Source organism: Salmo salar, chromosome ssa15, assembly GCF_905237065.1.
Source record: "Salmo salar chromosome ssa15, Ssal_v3.1, whole genome shotgun sequence".
Classification (NCBI taxonomy): domain Eukaryota; kingdom Metazoa; phylum Chordata; class Actinopteri; order Salmoniformes; family Salmonidae; genus Salmo; species Salmo salar.
Window position 1 is genome coordinate 23279809 of NC_059456.1, and position 20662 is coordinate 23300470.

The following is a 20662-nucleotide window of genomic DNA, read 5'->3' on the forward strand; positions in this document are numbered from 1 at the left end:
GTACGCACTGTGTATTAAGCCCTACCTCTCTCTGTGTTGTAGGAGTACGTACTGTGTATTAAGCCCTCTGTGTGTTGTAGGAGTACGTACTGTGTATTAAGCCCTCTGTGTGTTGTAGGAGTACGTACTGTGTATTAAGCCCTCTGTGTGTTGTAGGAGTACGTACTGTGTATTAAGCCCTACCTCTCTCTGTGTGTTGTAGGAGTACGTACTGTGTATTAAGCTCTCTCTGTGTGTTGTAGGAGTACGTACTGTGTATTAAGCTCTCTCTCTGTGTTGTAGGAGTACGTACTGTGTATTAAGCCCTACCTCTCTCTGTGTGTTGTAGGAGTACGTACTGTGTATTAAGCCCTCTCTCTGTGTGTTGTAGGAGTACGTACTGTGTATTAAGCCCTCCTCCTCTGTGTGTTGTAGGAGTACGTACTGTGTATTAAGCCCACTTCTCTGTGTGTTGTAGGAGTACGTACTGTGTATTAAGCTCTCTCTGTGTGTTGTAGGAGTACGTACTGTGTATTAAGCCCTACCTCTCTCTGTGTGTTGTAGGAGTACGTACTGTGTATTAAGCCCTACCTCTCTCTGTGTGTTGTAGGAGTACGTACTGTGTATTAAGCCCTACCTCTCTCTGTGTGTTGTAGGAGTACGTACTGTGTATTAAGCCCCTACCTCTCTCTGTGTGTTGTAGGAGTACGTACTGTGTATTAAGCCCTACCTCTCTCTGTGTGTTGTAGGAGTACGTACTGTGTATTAAGCCCTACCTCTCTCTGTGTGTTGTAGGAGTACGTACTGTGTATTAAGCCCTACCTCTCTCTGTGTGTTGTAGGAGTACGTACTGTGTATTAAGCCCTACCTCTCTCTGTGTGTTGTAGGAGTACGTACTGTGTATTAAGCTCTCTCTCTGTGTGTTGTAGGAGTACGTACTGTGCTGCATCAGTGGCGTCTCTCACCAACATCATGACACCCACACTCTTCCAGGACACTCCCACATGGATTGTCAGGTACTGTAGTATAGAGCTCAGCCAGACCACTTATGTCTGTCTATCTAACTGGCTGGTGTTCCTTTTTATAATAAACATTACAGTTATATCATAAGACTAGTACAGTCGTACTGTGAGTTAAATGGACTGTAATAATTACAAGGGTTTGGTCCCCTATACTTTATAAAAATAACTTCTTAGTGATCATGTGTTTAAACAGTTCTATAGAAAGACAGTGAAGGCCTACCATGTTGTCTCCTTCCTGTCTTCCTCATGTCTCCTTCCTGTCTTCCTCATGTCTCCTTCCTGTCCTCCTCATGTCTCCTTCCTGTCTTCCTCATGTCTCCTTCCTGTCCTCCTCATGTCTACTCACTGTCGGCTACCATGATGTCTCCTTCCTGTCTTCCTCATGTCTCCTTCCTGTCCTCCTCATGTCTCCTTCCTGTCCTCCTCATGTCTACTCACTGTCGGCTACCATGATGTCTCCTTCCTGTCCTCCTCATGTCTCCTTCCTGTCCTCCTCATGTCTCCTTCCTGTCCTCCTCATGTCTCCTTCCTGTCCTCCTCATGTCTACTCACTATCAGCTACCATGTCTCCTTCCTGTCCTCATGTCTACTCACTATCAGCTACCATGTTTCCTTCCTGTCCTCATGTCTACTCACTATCAGCTACCATGTCTCCTTCCTGTCCTCATGTCTACTCACTGTCAGCTACCATGTTGTCTCCTTCCTGTCTTCCTCCAGCTGTCAGAACTGGGAGGGGGGTCTAGGGGGCGTCCCGGGGCTGGAGGCCCATGGAGGGTACACCTTCTGTGGGATGGCTGCCATGGTCATCCTGGGGAAGGAGCACATGCTGGATCTCAAGTCTCTGCTGGTGAGTCACCATCACAGTTACACGTCTTGTTTCCTTTGGTTCCGATTTGTGTTATGGACTATAACGCTTTATAAAGATAGTTATTCATCATTTGGAACGGGGATGCTTTGAGCCAAGCACTGCTTCCAGTTCTATCCAGACCTCAAGTCTCCACCACTCCTCTTTTCTGAACTAAGTCAACCATTTAGCTACAGCACTGCTTTCAGTTCTATCCAGTACTCCACTCACACGTCCAATGTCACTGTGTCCTCTCTGCAGAAGTATCCCATGTCACTACTTCCCCTGAGAACCCATTTTCTTCATCAGCATTTGACTGAAGTGATCGTGTATATAGAGGATGCGCAGAGGCCGGTCGGTCAAAAGTAGTACACTATATAGGGAAGAGGGTGCCATTTTGGACTCCGTCAGGTCTGTAAAGAGACACCATGGGCTGACGTGTAGATCAATCCCCCAAAACTACCAGAACAGTAGGAACTCCCCAAGCACCGCTCGCTCCACCAGTCGGCACCGCTCGCTCCACCAGTCGGCACCGCTCGCTCCACCAGTCGGCACCGCTCGCTCCACCAGTCGGCACCGCTCGCTCCACCAGTCGACACCGCTCGCTCCACCAGTCGGCACCTCGAAGCACAGCTCTCAGAACAGGTCCTTTTACTAGACTCTAAACAGAAGAGAACTGACAACCTGGGAGGGAATTTGTTCTATAAGAACAATGTTTTTGTTTTCACATTTTTTTTTAACAAAAACTGTAATTGCAGTTGGAGAGTGAAACCCGTCAAGCTCCATCTTCCGCAGCTTCAGAAACCGAGAGACAACTGAGGACTCCAGCTGGTACTTAAACCAATTCCATAATGATTCAGTCCGGTCCTCGTGCTTTGGAAAGATTCCCAATTAGCCGTTGCTATAGCAACCGCGTCCACATTTCTCAGTTTGCAAATATCAATTCATATTAGACCCTCTCTGATAGGAACCTCATGGGATTTCATCATCTGGCTAGTTTCAAAGAGCAGAAAGCCTGGATGAAACTCCAACCGCTCTCACTGTGTACGCTGCACGGCATTTACACTATGGCTGGTTTGGATAGAAAATGGCTGCCTTGCTGGCACTGTAGGTAAAATGGCGTCAGCTACTCTCATTGTGATAAGGCTCTTTAGTGATAATAACGCCGCCCTTACACTCTCTTCTCACTCCTTCTCCTGCTGTACACTCTCTCCTCCTTCTCCTCCTCCTCTCTCTCCTTCCGTAGCGGTGGGTGGCCAGCAGACAGATGAGGTTTGAGGGAGGGTTCCAGGGTCGCTGTAACAAACTGGTGGACGGCTGCTACTCCTTCTGGCAGGCTGGGCTGCTGCCACTGCTACACAGAGCCCTCTTCAAAGGAGGTAGGTATAGTAACCACATTTGAGAGTTTAGCTAGTTACAGTATGAACTCACTAGAGTAAGTCGCTCTGGATAAGAGTGTCCGGCTAAATGACTAAAACGTAAATGTAGTGAAGTCTGGGTGATATGACCTAAAAATCATATCTACGTGTTTTTATAACTTATGGGCGATTCAAAATATATATATATATATATATATATATATAAGTGTGTTTTTTTTGGTGCAATAATCATTGATCTGGATTTCAAGTCTATGAAAGTGCACTTTTTTGTTCCAAAATGTAACTAGAACCATGCATAACGCACGTTCACCAATAATGACCGACTTCTTGTAGTAGGCATTAGGCTGTAGAAAATGAACACAGGTCTCATCAACAATCTCTCAAGCCCACATGCTAGTGATTAGCCTGCTCATCTTTTATATTTCACTTTGAATCTATTTGCTAGCTAACAAGGTTGAACTGTTGAGTTATGAACGCGTCCTGCTGTCCGTCTCCGACTGTTTCAACAACATGTTAGCCTGTCCACTTCGTTCAGATGTCAACAACATGTTAGCCTGTCCACTTCGTTCAGATGTCAACAACATGTTAGCCTGTCCACTTCGTTGAGATGTCAACAACATGTTAGCCTGTCCACTTCGTTGAGATGTCAACAACATGTTAGCCTGTCCACTTCGTTGAGATGTCAACAACATGTTAGCCTGTCCACTTCGTTGAGATGTCAACAACATGTTAGCCTGTCCACTTCGTTGAGATGTCAACAACATGTTAGCCTGTCCACTTCGTTGAGATGTCAACATGTTAGCCTGTCCACTTCGTTGAGATGTCAACAACATGTTAGCCTGTCCACTTCGTTGAGATGTCAACAACATGTTAGCCTGTCCACTTCGTTGAGATGTCAACAACATGTTAGCCTGTCCACGTCGTTGAGATGTCAACAACATGTTAGCCTGTCCACTTCGTTGAGATGTCAACAACATGTTAGCCTGTCCACTTCGTTGAGATGTCAACAACATGTTAGCCTGTCCACTTCGTTGAGATGTCAACAACATGTTAGCCTGTCCACTTCGTTGAGATGTCAACAACATGTTAGCCTGTCCACTTCGTTGAGATGTCAACAACATGTTAGCCTGTCCACTTCGTTGATGTCAACATCATGTTAGCCTGTCCACTTCGTTCAGATGTCAACAACATGTTAGCCTGTCCACTTCGTTGGATGTCAACAACATGTTAGCCTGTCCACTTCGTTGAGATGTCAACAACATGTTAGCCTGTCCACTTCGTTCAGATGTCAACAACATGTTAGCCTGTCCACTTCGTTGAGATGTCAACAACATGTTAGCCTGTCCACTTCGTTGATATGTCAACAACATGTTAGCCTGTCCACTTCGTTTATGTCAACAACATGTTAGCCTGTCCACTTCGTTGAGATGTCAACAACAGTTAGCCTGTCCACTTCGTTCAGATGTCGGCCTACTTTGTTTCTCAGAATGAGAACGATTTGCCAATTCCTTATTTGTGTTTTATTCTTATTGTACATATATAAAACACAGACTAGACAGCTAGTATAACAGTCTTTGGTTAAAATGCTGCTAGTGGTATGTGGTAACCCCAAAGCTGCCCGTGACAAACTGAGCATTCATTTTCCACAATCAATGTTCATTGATCCTCTTATTTTAGTAGTGTCTGGTCTGTGCACAATGTGTGGAGTTGAGACCTATAAAAGGTATCATGAAGAAAAGGTAACTTCTCCTCCATTACAGTAAAATAATGTCTCAATGTGTTTTGGTGTCCAGATTCTGTTGGACCAAATCTCAAATCCAAATAACGAGTTGAAACCGCTTGTTAGAGAGGAAGATGTGATCTCTCAACTTTGTTGGCGTGAGGGGCGGGGGCTTGGCGTGTGCAAACCATGGTGGGAGAGGCAAAATGAGAAGTTTCACACTCGCTAAAATCTGTCCAAAATAAGGCCAATGCGTTTCTATGGGTTTATTATGGACCTGAGCCTGTCGCCTGTCTTCCTGTCTTTAGGACAACGACTCCCATCAGGGCGGAGACGTGCATCTCGTCATTATACTGTATACAGATCTCTGGTGTGAATGGGAAGGTGCACAGAGGAGCGAAAGAGACGAGTCCAAAAATACAACCGGAGAACAAGCGGAATAAACACTCATAAAAACGAAAAATAACAAAACCTTGATTCTTGCTATACAGGCATTTGGAATATCGTGCAAAAATGTACATTTTAATTAATTGAATGAATTCTATTCATCGCCCGGCCCTATATGTATTGTCACAAAGACGGGTACAGTGACTTCAGAAAGAATTCAAACCACCTAGACTTTTTTTTATTTTTTTAAAAAAATTTACATTTTGATTTGTTACAGTCTGAATTTAAAATGTAAAATGGATTAAATTGCGATTTTGGGTCACTGGCCTACACACACACACACACACACACACACACACACACACACACACACACACACACACACGCACACACACACAAGACCCCATAATATTTGTTTTGTAGGCCGATTTATTCAATACAAGAGCAAGGTAATGTTGATAAGGTCTTCATTGTGTTGCATGTACCCCCTGCACATTGACTCTGTACCGGTACCCCCTGCACATTGACTCCGTACCGGTACCCCCTGTACATGGCCTCGTTATTGTATTTATTGAATATCCAAAACATACATTATACTTGCAGCGAAGCCGCTCAACAACTAGACCAGTCATCCAACAGCCTCATTTTTATTTTATTGTTGCTCTATTTTATTTTTTAACCTAATTTAGTAAATTATTTTCTTAACTCTTGAACTGCATTGTTGGTTAAGGGCTTGTATTCAGCATTTCACGGTATGGTCTACACCTGTTGTATTCGGCGCATGTGACAAATCCAATTAGATTCGATTTTTGCGTACAGCTCCATTCAGTGCATAGTAATGCCTAACTTGGCTCACTAGTACTATAGAGTATCACACTAAGATACACATAACAACAACACCATCTGTTGGCTTGACGACATCTGGTAACATCTTCCTTTACACAGCTAATGAAGAGAACTCCTCGACTTATAAACAGGAGAACTGGGATTAAAACCAGTAAAAACATTACAATGGTAATAAAAACCTGTAACTGTGTTCTTGTGCCAGCACCTTCAATAAGAATCACCGTTAAAAGTCCATAAGCAAACTACTCTAATCTGCTTCCGTCTTCTTCATTTTGTTTTTCATATTTTTTACAAAAAAATATAGGAGTTGACCTTATTTAGATTAAACAAGTTCCTGGAGTTTCTCACAGGCAACCTGATTATCTCTGGTTCTGGTGTCTCAGAGCCAGATTTTCAGGCAGCGGGGCTGCTTCCATAACAGCAGCCTGTTGTTCACCACCCGCTGGGGTGCCGGGTTCGTTCCAGTGGTCCCCAGTCATCCTCGGGCCTCTATGCCTGAGTGGCCAGAGTGGATTTGGGGTAGAAAGTCAGTGGTTAACATGTCAGGCATGAAGACCATGTTTCCTTTTGAATATCAGTCCATTTTCTGTGGCGAGATCCTCTTTGTACGTCCAGAGATCTTTCAGTGTTACTCACAACCAGTTTGGTTCCAGGCCAGCCATTTTGTTGATATTTTATTTTTTGCATGCAAAGCCTGAAACGGTGGGTCCTGGGAACAGTGTACTTTTACTCCATTGGTTTTAGTGGAGAATGTTGACATCACTGTTGTGATCCACCTGTTCCTGGTCAGTCGTGGCTCGACCCACAGCGTAGACTGTGGCTGGTGTTAGCATTTTGTCTGTTCCAGAGGTTTGAGCTGTTCTGGACAGGTCAGCTACATGTAGTTCTTTGCCGTGGTTGTGTTGCGCGTGGGTATCTTTTGTAGCCTTAGCAACATTCTCTGTAGTCGCTTGGATGTTGTGAGTAGGGATTTCTTTTTTTTTAAAGATAGTCTCGAGTGGTTTGTGGTCGCTTTGTATTGTGATGAACTCTCTGCCATGCAGACACTGGTCAAACTTGTTACATTCAAAAACAATGGCGAGACATTCTTTCTCAATCTGTTCATATCTTTGTTCTGTCTGAGTCAATGTTCTGGAGGCAAGTTCAACAGGTTGTCTTTTCTGTGAAAGGGCTACGTCCCAAACCTGTATCACTGGCATCACACTGCGGTGTGACTTCATCATTCAGGTGGTAGTATTTGAGCACTGGGTGTTGTGACTGTTTTGATAGCATGACTCAGCAGTTGAGACTGTGGTAGCCATGTCCGTTCCTTGTCAATCAGTCTTCCGAGCAGCTCCCACACATCAGATGGGCGGGGAATGAATTTTGGAAGATGGTTCCCAAACCCTAACAGCCAGGGTAGTGACTTGACGTCAAGCGGTGTACTGAGCAGCTGTTATTTTCTCTGGGTCAGGTAACAACATGACCCGTGTAATGTCACACTAGGTAGCTTTAACAAGAGTTTATTTTTTTATTCAGCTTCAGGTTGACATCTCTTGCTCTCTGCAGGAGAGCTGTGAGGTTTCGGTCATGATCTGCCATCAACCTCTTCGTGTGTCACCACATCCATAGGATAGAATGTCATCCGTTCACATTCACTCCTTTTAGTCCCTGTAGTGCTTCACCACCCTCTGCGCTGACCAGACACTGTGTGCACAATTATTAGGCAAGTTGTATGTTTGAGGATTCATTTTATTATTGAACAACTACAGCGCTCTCGGTCAATCCAAAATGTTAATAAACCTCAAACCTGAATATTTAAGAAAGTAAAAGTGAGGTTTTGGCTTTCTTTGGAGAATATCTATGTGCACAATTATTGGGCAACTATTAGTGTGCACAATTATTGGGCAACTAAATGAAAAAACGAAAAGTTCCCCATCTCACTTGTTTATTTTCATCTGTTAAAGTGAGAATAATAAACAAACAACTCAAAATGTATAAATAAACATTACTGACATTTCAACAACAACAAAAAATCTGTGACAAATATAGCCACCCGTCTTTTCAATAACAGTCATAAGCCTTCCATCCATGGAGTCTGTCAGTTTCTTGATCTGTTGACCATCAACGTTTTGTGCAGCAGCAACCACAGCCTCCCAGACACTGGTCAGAGAGGTGTACTGTTTTCCTTCACCGTAAATCCTCCGTTTCAGAAGGGACCACAAGTTCTCAGTAGAGTTTAGGTCAGGTGAGGAAGGGGGCCATGTCATTATTCTTTCATCTTTAAGGCCTTTACTGGCTAGCCACGCAGTGGAGTACTTCGATACATGCGATGGAGCATTGTCCTGCATAAAAAAAATCATGGTCTTCTTGAAAGATGCAGACTTTTTCCTGTACCACTGCTTGAAGAAAGTGTCTTCTAAAAACTGGCAGTAGGTTTGGGAGTTGAGTTTGAGTCCATCTTCAACCCGAAAAGGTCCAACTACCTCATCTTTAATAATACCATCCAGTACCCCACCTCCACCTTGCTGGCGTCTGAGTCGAAGTGGAGCTCCGTGTCCGTTACTGACCCAGCCACGGGCCCATCCATCTGGTCCGTCAAGAGTCACTCATCTCATCAGTCCATAAAACCTTTGAAAAATCTGTCTTCAGATATTTCTTGGCCCAGTCTTGACGTTTCAACTTATGTGTCTTGTTCAGTGGTGGTCGGGTTTCAGCCTTCCTTACCTTGGCCATGTCTCTGAGCACTGAACACCTTGTACTTCTGGGCGCTCCAGGTAGGTTGCAGTTCTGGAATATGACAGCACTGGAGGATAATGGGTTTCTGGTAGCTTCACGTTTGATTCTTCTCAAATCTTTGGCAGTTAATTTGCGTCTTTTTTTCTCAACACGGTTCTTGCGACCCTGTTGACTATTTGCAACAAAACGTTTGATGGTTCTGTGATCACTCACCAATATCTTAGCAATTTCAAGAGTGCTGCATTCCTCTGAAATACTTTTTAAAATTTTTGACTTTTCAGTTAAACTGACTTTTCAGAGTCAGTTAAATCTCTTTTTTGGCCCATTTTGCCTGAGGAAAAGAAGCTACCTAATAATTATACACACCTTGATATAGGGTGTTGATCTCCTTAGGCCACACCCTCCCTCATTACACAAATACACATCACCTGATATGCTTAAATCCAATAAGCATTCCAGTTTATACAGCTTGGAGTTGGGAAATATGCATAATAATGATGATATGGTCAAAATACTGACTTGCCTAATAATTGTGCACACAGTGTAGGCTCTGATATGGGAATTACCAGGTAAACCATTGTTGTGAGCTTTTACTTATTTGTATTATTTATTTTGTAGCTGGTTAGCAAGTTGGCACGTCGCTTCCTCCTGTGCATTTCTCCGTGTGTCGTTTTTGATATTTTGATTCGTCAAGGATAATTTCTTTTTGGTTTAGACTTCTGACATGTTTTGTATGCTGATTACCTTGGTCTTGTACTGAATAATGTTGATTTAGAAGGTCTTTACTTCACTATCAGTGTAGCATATGTACAGCTCCATTCAGTGCATAGTAATGCCTAACTTGGTTCACTAGTACTATAGAGTATCACACTAAGATACACATAACAACACCATCTATTGGCTTGACGACATCTCGTAGCAATGTCAAAGTAGAATGTTTTTTTTTTTATGTTTACCAGTTTAATTCGAAATTAGTATTAATTAGTATTCAACAACGTTTTGTTATGGCAGGCTTAAATAAGTTCAGAGGCAGGCAGGTGGACCAACCGACAGACACACAGACAGACCGAGGCGGGTGGACCGGTGGGCAGGCGGACCAACAGACAGCAGCAGACGGACCGACAGACAGGAAGGCAGGCCGGCGGACAGACAGAGAGGTAGGCAGACAGGCCGGCGGACCAACCGACAGACAGACCGAGGCGGGTGGACCGGCGGGCAGAGAAGCAGGCAGGCGGACCGACAGACAGAGAAGCAGGCAGGTGGACCGACAGACAGAGAAGCAGGCAGGTGGACCGACAGACAGACAGACCGAGGCGGGTGGACCGGCGGGCAGAGAAGCAGGCAGGCGGACCGACAGACAGAGAAGCAGGCAGGTGGACCGACAGACAGAGAAGCAGGCAGGCGGACCGACAGACAGACAGACCGAGGCGGGCGGACCAACAGACAGACAGAGAGGCAGGCAGGCTGACCGACTGGCCTAATTTGGCACATTTTCTAATACCCCAGTCTGAAAAGTACTAGCCTCTGGCTACCTTCATCTCATATAATTGGTTTTGGAATTTTTGCCAATTTTTTTGTTGACCAAAAGGGGACTCTACATTGAGCCTGCAGAAGTGGATGTTTGAGCAGCAGGCGTTGCAGGAGTACATCCTCCTCTGCTGTCAGAACCCTGCTGGCGGGCTGCTGGACAAGCCTGGCAAGTATGTACCCTACACACACACACACACACACACACACTGTGTACACACTACATATACATACAGTGCCTTGCAAAAGTATTCATCCCCCTTGGTGTTTTTCCTACTTTGTTGCATTACAACCTGTAATTTAACTGGATTTTTATTTGGATTTCATGTAATGGACATACACAGAATAGTCCAAATTGGTGAAGTGGAAAATATAACTTGTTTTTAAAAAATTCTACAAAAATTTTTACGGAAAAGTGGTGCGTGCATATGTATTCACCCCTTTGCTATGAAGCCCCTAAATAAGATCTGGTGCAACCAATTACCTTCAGAAGTCACATAATTAGTTAAAGTCCACTTGTGTGCAATCTAAGTGTCACATGATCTGTCACATGATCTCAGTGTATATATACACCTGTTCTGAAAGGCCCCAGAGTCTGCAACACCACTAAGCAAGGGGCATCACCAAGCAAGCAGCACCATGAAGACCAAGGAGCTCTTCAAAAAAGTTGTGGAGAAGTACAGATCAGGGTTGGGTTATAAAAAGATATCAGAAACTTTTAACATCCCACGGAGCACCATTAAATCCATTATTAAAAAATGGAAAGAATATGGCACCACAACAAACCTGCCAAGAGAGGGCCGCCCATCAAAACTCACAGACCAGGCAAGGAGGGCATTAATCAGAGGCAACAAAGAGACCAAAGATAACCCTGAAGGAGCTGCAAAGCTCCACAGCGGAGATGGGAGTATCTGTCCATAGGATCACTTTAAGCCGTACACTCCACAGAGCTGGGCTTTATGGAAGAGCCATTGATTAAAGAAAAAATAAGCAAACACGTTTGGCGTTCGCCAAAAGGCATCCCCAAACATATGGAAGAAGGTACTCTGGTCAGTTGAGACTAAAATTGAGCTTTTTATCCATCAAGGAAAGCGCTATGTTTGGCGCAAACCCAACACCTCTCATCACCCCGAGAACACCATCCCCACAGTGACGCATGGTGGTGGCAGCATCATGCTGTTGGGATGTTTTTCATCAGCAGGGACTGGGAAACTGGTCAGAATTGAAGGAATGATGGATGGCGCTAAATACAGGGAAATTCTTGAGGGAAACCTGTTTCAGTCTTCCAGAGATTTGAGACTGGAACAGAGGTTCACCTTCCAGCAGGACAATGAACCTAAGCATACTGCTAAAGCAGTACTCGAGTGGTTTAAGGGGAAACATTTAAATGTCTTGGAATGGCTTAGTCAAAGCCCAGACCTCAATCCAATTGAGAATCTGTGGTATGACTTAAAGATTGCTGTACACCAGCGGAACCCATCCAACTTGAAGGAGCTGGAGCAGTTTTGCCTTGAGGAATGGGCATCCCAGTGGCTAGATGCCCCAAGATACTTGCAGCTGTAATTGCTGCAAAGGGTGGCTCTAAAAAAGTATTGACTTTGGGGGGGTGAATAGTTATGCACACTCAAGATTAGGTTTTTGTTGTATTTTGCATCTTCAAAGTGGGAGGCATGTTGTGTAAATCAAATGATATACAAATTAGAGGTCGACTGATTTTATGATTTTTCAACGCCGATACGGATTATTGGAGGACCAAAAAATCTGCTTTTTAATTTAAATTATTTTTTATAAAAGTGTTCATTCAGTATTGTTGTAATTGTCATTATTTATATATGTATATGACAATTACAACAATACTGAATGAACACTTATTTTAACTTAATATTATACATTAATAAAATCAATTTAGTCTCAAATCAATAATGAAACATGTTCAATTTGGTTTAAATAATGTAGAAACACAGTGTTGGAGAAGAAAGTAAAAGTGTAATGTGACATTTCAAAAAGATAACGTTTAATTTCTTTGCTCAGAACATGAGAACATATGAAAGCTGGTGGTTCCTTTTAATATGAGTCTTAAATATTCCCAGTTAAGACGTTTTTGGTTGTAGTTATTATAGGAATTATGACGCGTTGACTATTTCTCTCTATACCATTTGTATTTCATATACCTTTGACTATTGGATGTTCTTATAGGCACTATAGTATTGCCAGCCTATTCTCGGGAGTTGATAAGCTTGAAGTCATAAACAGCGCTGTGCTTCAAGCATTGTGAAGAGCTGCTGGCAAACGCAGGAAAGTGCTGTTTGATTGAATGCTTACGAGCCTGTTGCTGCCTACCACCACTCAGTCAGACTGCTCTATCAAATATCAAATCATAGACTTAATTATAATATAATAACACACAGAAATGCGAGCCTTAGTTTCCGGATTTGACCATATTAATGACCTATCATTTCGAAAAACAAAACGTTTATTCTTTCAGTGAAATACGGAACCGTTCCGTATTTTATCGAACGGGTGGCAACCCTAAGTCTAAATATTGCTGTTACATTGCACAACCTTCAATGTTATGTCATAATTATGTACAATTCTGGCAAATTAATTATGGTCTTTGTTAGGAAGAAATGGTCTTCACACAGTTCGCAACGAGCCAGGCGGCCCAAACTGCTGCATGTACCCCGACTCTGTTGCACAGAACACAAGAGAAATGACACAATTTCCCAAGTTAAAGTAAATTAATGTTAGCAGGCAATATTAACTAAATATGCAGGTTTAAAAATATATACTTGTGTATTGATTTTAAAGAAAGGCATTGATGTTTATGGTTAGGTACATTGGTGCAACGACAGTGCTTTATTTGCAAATGTGCTTGTTAAATCATCACCCGTTTGGAGAAGTAGGCTGTTATTCGATGATAAATTAACAGGCACCGCATTGACTATATGCAAAGCAGGACAAGCTAGATAAACTAGTAATATCATCAACCATGTGTAGTTAACTAGTGATTATGTTAAGATTGTTTTTTATAAGATACATTTAATGCTAGCTAGCAACTTACCTAGGCTCCTTGCTGCACTTGCGTAACAGGTGGTCAGCCTGCTATGCAGCCTCCTCGTGGAATGCAATGTAATCGGCGTCCAAAAATGCTGATTACCGATTGTTATGAAAACTTGAAATCGGCCCTAGTTAATCGGCCATGCCGATTTAATCGGTCGACCTCTAATGCAAACCCCCCAAAAATCCATGTTAATTCCAAGTTGTAAGGCAACAAAATAGGTAAAATGCCAAGTTGGCTGAATACACTGTGTATATATATATACACACACACACACACACACACTACATACAAGTACCTGCCAAAATAAAGGAAACACTTGAGTAAATAAGTAATACAAAGTACACTGAGTGAACACCTTCCTAAAATTGAGTTATCCCCCATTTGGTCTAAGAACCACCTCAATATGTTGGAGGTGTTGAAGGCGTTCCACTGGGATGCTGGCCCATGTTGACTCCAATGCTTCCCACAGTTGACTGGATGTCCTTTGGGTGGTGGACCATTCTTGATACACACGGGAAATAGTTGAGCATGAAAAACCCAGCAGCGTTGCAGTTCTTGACACAAACCGGTGCATCTGGCACCTACAACCATACCCCGTTCAAAGGCACTTAAATATTTTGTCTTGCTCATTTACCCTCTGAATGGGACACATACACAGTTCATGTCTCGGTTGTCTCAAGGCTTAAAAATCCTTCTTTAACCTGTCTTTTACACTGATTTTGAAGTGGATTTAACAAGTGACATCAATAAGGGATCATAGCTTTCACCTGGATTCACCTGGTCAGTCTGTCATGGAAAGAGCAGGTGTTCTTAATGTTTTGTATACTCTGTGGAGACACCTGCTTTCAATAAACACAGGTCTGTTAATTAAGAAATCAACGTCCCGTCATGTATAGAAATTCCCCGTTCCCATTGTTTTAGCTACCATGACTTAGGGATGGGGGTTTGAAATACTATTTGAATAGTGAAATTATTATCATACATTTTTGTCAGATATAGTGGAAATGTATGTATTTGTTATTGATTTATTTTTCTGTGTGTTTTTAACCTGAGCACTGCTGCGCGAGTTATAGATGCTGGCCCTCTATTGATCTGTTGCTGCGGAGGTTATATGGGGCGGTGGGTGTAACGAGCTGACATTGGGAGAGACGCCAAGGCAACACCGACCACAGCCAAGACTAGCTAACGTTCGCTTGTAGCAGTCACCCATGGTCTGTTGTTAGGAAATATCTTACATGATCCCCCCCCCCCCAAAAAAAAACATGAAAGATATTTCATAACAACAAACCATGGGTGACCAAATGATTGAAAGTGGTGCTTAACATGAAGAAACAAAGTGTTTGCCTCCGATAATCCACTCTAAAGAAAATAGCTACAGAGAGAGGTGAACAAGGATAAGCTGCAACAGATGTCACTGGGAGACACGTTTGGTCTGCCTTGGATGGGCGTTAAGAATATGGCAAATGCCCCCTTCAAAGCGAGGCAACGTATCGATCCCTGCCTGGACAACAAGAGGGTGTGCCTCTCTACAGCCAATGAACTAAATGAGTTCTTCACCCCGCTCCCCCCCGCCTGTCTGGAGGAGGATGTCATGGCAACCGAGAACGCGCTCGTCGTCAATGAGGTAGTCAGTCGTACGAGTGTTTTTGGTACACGAAAGAGTCCGTGGTCTGATAACATAAGTGGTCGTGTCTTGAAACACTGTTCCACTCAGCTGAGCGGTGTCTTCTCTGTCTGTCTGTCAATTCCATCTCTATGGAAACAATCTATTGTTGTACCTGTCCCAAAAACCTTTCATCCATCTGCATCAAATGATTACAGACATGTCTCTCTTTAATCTCTTGAAAAGATCAACAACACCACCAGACACCTTCTTGACCCCCCCTCCATTTTACATACTGGTCAGAGAGGGGGACAGATGATGCCATCCTCTCTTACTCACATCTGGTGTACGTGTATTTGGAGGCCATTTAAAACCCATGTGTGTGTCATGATCACAGATTTCTCCTCGGCATTTAACACAATCAATCCTTTGGTCCTCGTGGATAGACTGAGAGGAGACTTGATGCTGTGCTTATAACACGGATCACCAACTTCCTAGCTGATAGGTCTCAGCAGGTACGAGTTGGCAACACACACTCTGAGGTGGGCACCCCACAGGGCAGTGTTCTTTCACCAGTACTATACGTACTGTAAACAGACAGCTGCCGGAGTCGGTTCCCAGGGCGCTGCCTGATCAAATATACTGCTTTGGTTAGTCTTCTCGAAGGGGATGAGACAGAGCGTGGACCAGCTCTATGTGATTTGACTGTCATTCCATCTAAACTTTAAATACATGGAAAACAAAGGACACGGTGATTGACTTTGGAAGGAGCACTACCATGCACACACCACCACTGATAAAAGGTGAGCCCATTTGAAATAGTGGAGTACAAACACATTGGGCTAGTCATTGACAACAACCTGTCCTGGGATCAGTGTACTGACACTATTTTTAAGAAAGGCCAACAGACTGTATTTCCTAAGGAAACTGCACTTTTTTTTAAAATGTTGATCTAGCCATCATGGTTGTCCTTTTTATAAATTATTTGTTGAGCTCATTCTGTCTTACTGCTTGACCTGCTGCTTTGGGAATATCAAGGTTGCACTGAAAAAAGGTTAAACAAGATAGTCAGGATTTGTAGAAAAATCGAGGCAAGAACTGTCATCTCTCTACCTGGGCAGAGCCCTCCATAAGGTGAAAACAATAGCGGTTGACTCTTCCCATTCACTCCACCCTGAATTCCAGCTCCTTCCCTCTTGCCGCAGGTACAGACTCCATAAGGTTAAAAAAAAAATAGGGCCAAGTACTCCTTTTATTCCTAATGCAATTCTGCAACTTAACAATATGTTGACTAATTGCACATAGCTACTGCACATACCCTGCCAATTTGCTTGTAAATATCCTTTGCTATTTATTTTTAGATGTGATATGTTTTATGACTGCTGCAAGATGAATTGCCTCTCTGAGGAAATTAAAATCTTCAGAATCTGAATGTTATTTATCATCCCATATAACAGTGCCTGTCTTGACTGGAGTAGCCTAGAGAAGCTAGCTAGCTAAGCTAACCAGCTATAACTAGCTTGGTTAATTCAGAGATGGCTAAACTAACTAGCTATAACTAGCTAGGTTAATTCAGAGATGGCTAGGCTAACTAGCTAGGTTAATTCAGAGATAGCTACGCTAACCAGCTATAACTAGCTAGGTTAATTCAGAGGTAGTTTAATTCAGAGCTAACTAGCTAGGTTAATTGAGGCCACATGCTGCGGTTGCTCCCCAACCCCATTCAGATAAAACAGCCTACCTGTTGATTGCTCCTTGTAGCTTATTTATTCCATCTTGCATTGAATTAGTGAACTCTCACTCCACTTGCTACATATTGAGCTTCTTTGCCGCTTTGATTGGCCAAGATAAACAACAAGCTAAACCTGTGTTTTTATGGGCCGATCTGTGCACGTCATAACTACATTGAAAAGTTTTTTATTAAATGTAGTATTTTAAATGTCATTCATTTTGAAAAAGCCTTTTCAGTGTTAAAAATCTGGTTTAAAAAAAAATGTATGCTTGCCAAAATGTATGCCCGTTCAAATATTAAAATAACCATGCACATCCCTACCATGGCTAGAAGAAATCTGTTACTCTGAAAGAGATGTCTCAAAGAAGCATAAGGGGTAGAATCTATGCCAAGGTGCATTGAAGCTGTTCTGGAGGCTCGTGGTGTCCTATTAAGACTCTTGGTGTTGGTGTTTCCTTTTATTTTGGCAGTTACCTGTATGTATTACATACAGAGAGACACTTTTTTTTTGACACCAATTGATTGCAGAAACAAAACCTGTGAAAACCTCCTTTCACACATTCCTCTTTCTTTCCTCCTCAAGATCCAGAGACTTCTACCACACCTGTTACTGTCTGAGTGGTCTGTCTGTAGCGCAGCACTTTGGCAACATGGATCTGCACCACGAGCTGATCGTCGGCCGGGAGGAGAACAGACTGGTGAGCCTCTAGGAGTTTTTCGAGAATGTTTAATCCAGATAAATCAGAAAGGGGAGCATGATAATTTAACACTTTCTTGTTAAATTAGCATGAACATCATACAGTCTATCCCAGAAGTGGACTGTTTCCTGTTCCCATACACATCCTTAGGAGCCCTATCTTGTGAAAGCTCCATTGTTTACATTTTAGCTGGTGGCCCACTTTTGGATAGAATTCACATCTTACAGAGCATGGCTTTAAAAAGTAGTGTTTTCTTCTCTCCAGGCCCCCATCCACCCCGTCTACAACATCTGTCCAGAGAAGGTAGCCCAGGCCATCCAACACTTCCACCAGCTGCCTGTGCCTGCACAGAAAGAGGGGTCCTCGGTCTGCAACACTACCACTGACCACTCCTAGTGCTCACAGTGTAGGCATGCATATGAGAGTATATGAGGGGGTCAATTTGAGCATGAAGGCGAGGCTCAGAATCGCTTATCTTGATCACATGAATAGTTATTTGGGATGCAAGGTTTGTCTATATCGGTGATTCTTTTGCAGTACGACTGCAATGATTAACTCTGGGATAAGGTAGTAGTGGCACATAACCCCTGATACAGGATCAGATATTTTTGTCATCCCCCTTAGGATTCAGGGTAAATCTGTTCCTAGATCTGTGGTTAGGAGCAACTTATAGTGCCTTCAGAATGTATTCACACCACTTTTTCCAAATTTTTGTTGTTACAAAGTGGGATTAAAATGGATTAAATTATCATTTTTGGTCAACGATCTACACAGAATTTTTTTTTTTTTATAAATATCCCCCTCACACATTATGCTTTAAAAACGTAATGGTTGTTAATCATTGCTAGAATGCCATTTTCAAGTCTTGTCATAGAATTTCAATTAGATATAAGTAAAAACCGTAACTAGACCACTCAAATATTCAACGTCGTCTTGGTAAGCAACATCAGTGTATATTTAGCCTTGTGTTTTAGGTTATTGTTCTGCTGAAAGGGGAATTCATCTCCCAGTCTGGTAGAAAGCAGACTGAACCAGGTTTTCCTCTAGGATTTTGCCTGTGCTTAGCTCCATTCTGTTTTATTTTTTTTATCCTGAAAAACTCTCCAGTCCTTAACAATGACAAGCATACCCATAACATAATGCAGCCACTACTATTCTTGAAAATATGGAACGTGGTATTGGATTTGCCCCAAACATAATGCTTTGTATTCAGGACAAAACATTAATTTATTAGCCAAATTTTTTGCAGTATTACTTTAGTACCTTGTTGCAAACAGGATGCATGGAGGCTTCCTTTTCAATGAGGTTAGTATTGTGGAGTAAGTACAATGTTGAGCCATCCTCACCATTGGCCTCATGGTGAAATCCCAGAGCAGTTTCCTTCCTTTCCGGCAACTGAGTTAGGAAGAACGCCTGTATCTTTGTAGTGACTGGGTGTATTGATATACCATACAAAGTGTAATAAATAACTTCACCATGCTCCAAGGGATATTTAGCTTTTAATTTTTACCCATCTACCAATAGGTGCCCTTCTTTGTGAGGCATTGAAAAACCTCCCTGGTCTTTGTGGTTGAATCTGTGCTTGAAATTCACTACTTGATTGAAGGGCCTTACCTGTATGTGTGGGGTACAGAGATGGGGTAGTCATTCAAAAATCATGTTAACCACTATTATTGAACACAGTGAGTCCATGTGACTTGTTTAACACTTTTACTCTTGAACTTAAGTTAGTCATAACAAAGGGGGTGAATAGTTATTGACTCAAGACATTTCAGCATTTAAAAATAATAATAATAATTTAGAAAATGTTCTGCAAACAAAATTCCACTTTGACGTAATGGGTATCACTGACACAATCTAAATGTAATTCATTTTAAACTCTGTCTAACACAAAATGTGGAAAATTTAAAGGGGTGTGAATGTTCTGAAGGGACTGTATATGTGGAGCAGTGTGCTACAAGTATCCATCCAGCAAACTGGTTGATTGCTGGTCCCTGACTGACAAAGAAGGGAGTGGGAGAAGAGGAGAAAATTAGGGCTGCCCAAATAAAGGCCTGAGTATAAATTGTTGGAATCTTGGATGGTTGTGAGTTATTTACTTTATACAGAAATGAATATATACTGTGACTCTTGTGGTCGTCTGACCAAGGTGAATTAACCAAATAAATGTTCATACCACCAGTGCAGAACTTTGTGGATGACTGACCTAAGCTCCTCTCTGTAAAGCGGTTTAAGCCAAGTCAATCTGAAGTTATTGTTACTAGCTCCAGCCAGAGCTATGTATTCAAATAGTTGGAACATTGAGAGTTCTGCATTATGATGCATTAACATGACACTACAACATTCTATAGCAGCCATGTTAGAACCCCATTAACATGACACTACAACATTCTATAGCAGCCATGTTAGAACCCCATTAACATGACACTGCAACATTCTATAGCAGCCATGTTAGAACTCATTAACACTACATGTGGAATATTTTAACAATGATATGTAACTGAATGTCTGGAATTAGAACACTGTAAATGTATGGCTCTGGCTCCACCCATTTCATTTCTGAGAAGTCAGAAGGGTAAGCAGTTCTTTGAATTCTTCAACCCTGTTGGCCATCAAACAGCTCACAGAACAGAATGAATTCTTCAACCCTGTTGGCCATCAAACAGCTCACAGAACAGAACTGCCCTCGATCAAAACATGAAATACAGGTATGTACTGAGTGTGTCCCAAATGGCATCATGTGCACTACTTTTGACCAGAGTCCTATGGCCCATAGTCAAAAGGAGTGTTATGTAGGGTATAGGGTGTCACACCCTATGTATACCTGCGAGGGCAAACCAGTTGTATGACATGACAGGAGTTATGACACCAGACACGTACCTGAGGTGTGTTCAGTTAGCTTTGTTTGCTACGTTTCGTGGCACTTTTCTCCAAAATGGTGCACACTGTTCTTCAACAAGCTTTGAGGTACATTTGCTCCTATTTGGTGGGTGTGGCCATTTGAAATCGCAAAACCCGGGCAGCACACACACCATAAGGAAATCGCCCTCTGGGCCGACAAGAGTTTAACAGTTCCGTTTCCATTGAATTCGTTGCACACCGTTTTGTCATACTGAACGCAGCCCTGGATACCTGCTGCCCTTACA

General features: G+C 42.6%; 1 protein-coding gene across 2 annotated transcripts in view; it reads left to right on the plus strand.

The window, feature by feature from the left end:
• LOC106571088 (protein farnesyltransferase subunit beta) overlaps nucleotides 1-18691 on the plus strand; it is a 30376-nt gene extending 11685 nt beyond the window's left edge. The window contains exons 7-12 of one of the 2 annotated variants that reach the window (XM_045695555.1): nucleotides 909-995; nucleotides 1719-1848; nucleotides 3092-3224; nucleotides 10484-10595; nucleotides 17402-17516; nucleotides 17781-18687. In XM_045695555.1, the coding sequence (XP_045551511.1) occupies nucleotides 909-995; nucleotides 1719-1848; nucleotides 3092-3224; nucleotides 10484-10595; nucleotides 17402-17516; nucleotides 17781-17912 (709 nt within the window). In that variant the 3' untranslated portion in view covers nucleotides 17913-18687. Of the gene's footprint in view, nucleotides 1-908; nucleotides 996-1718; nucleotides 1849-3091; nucleotides 3225-10483; nucleotides 10596-17401; nucleotides 17517-17780 lie in introns of both variants that reach the window. The other variant, XR_006759135.1, reaches the window with a different exon arrangement.
• Nucleotides 18692-20662: the final 1971 nt, after the last annotated feature.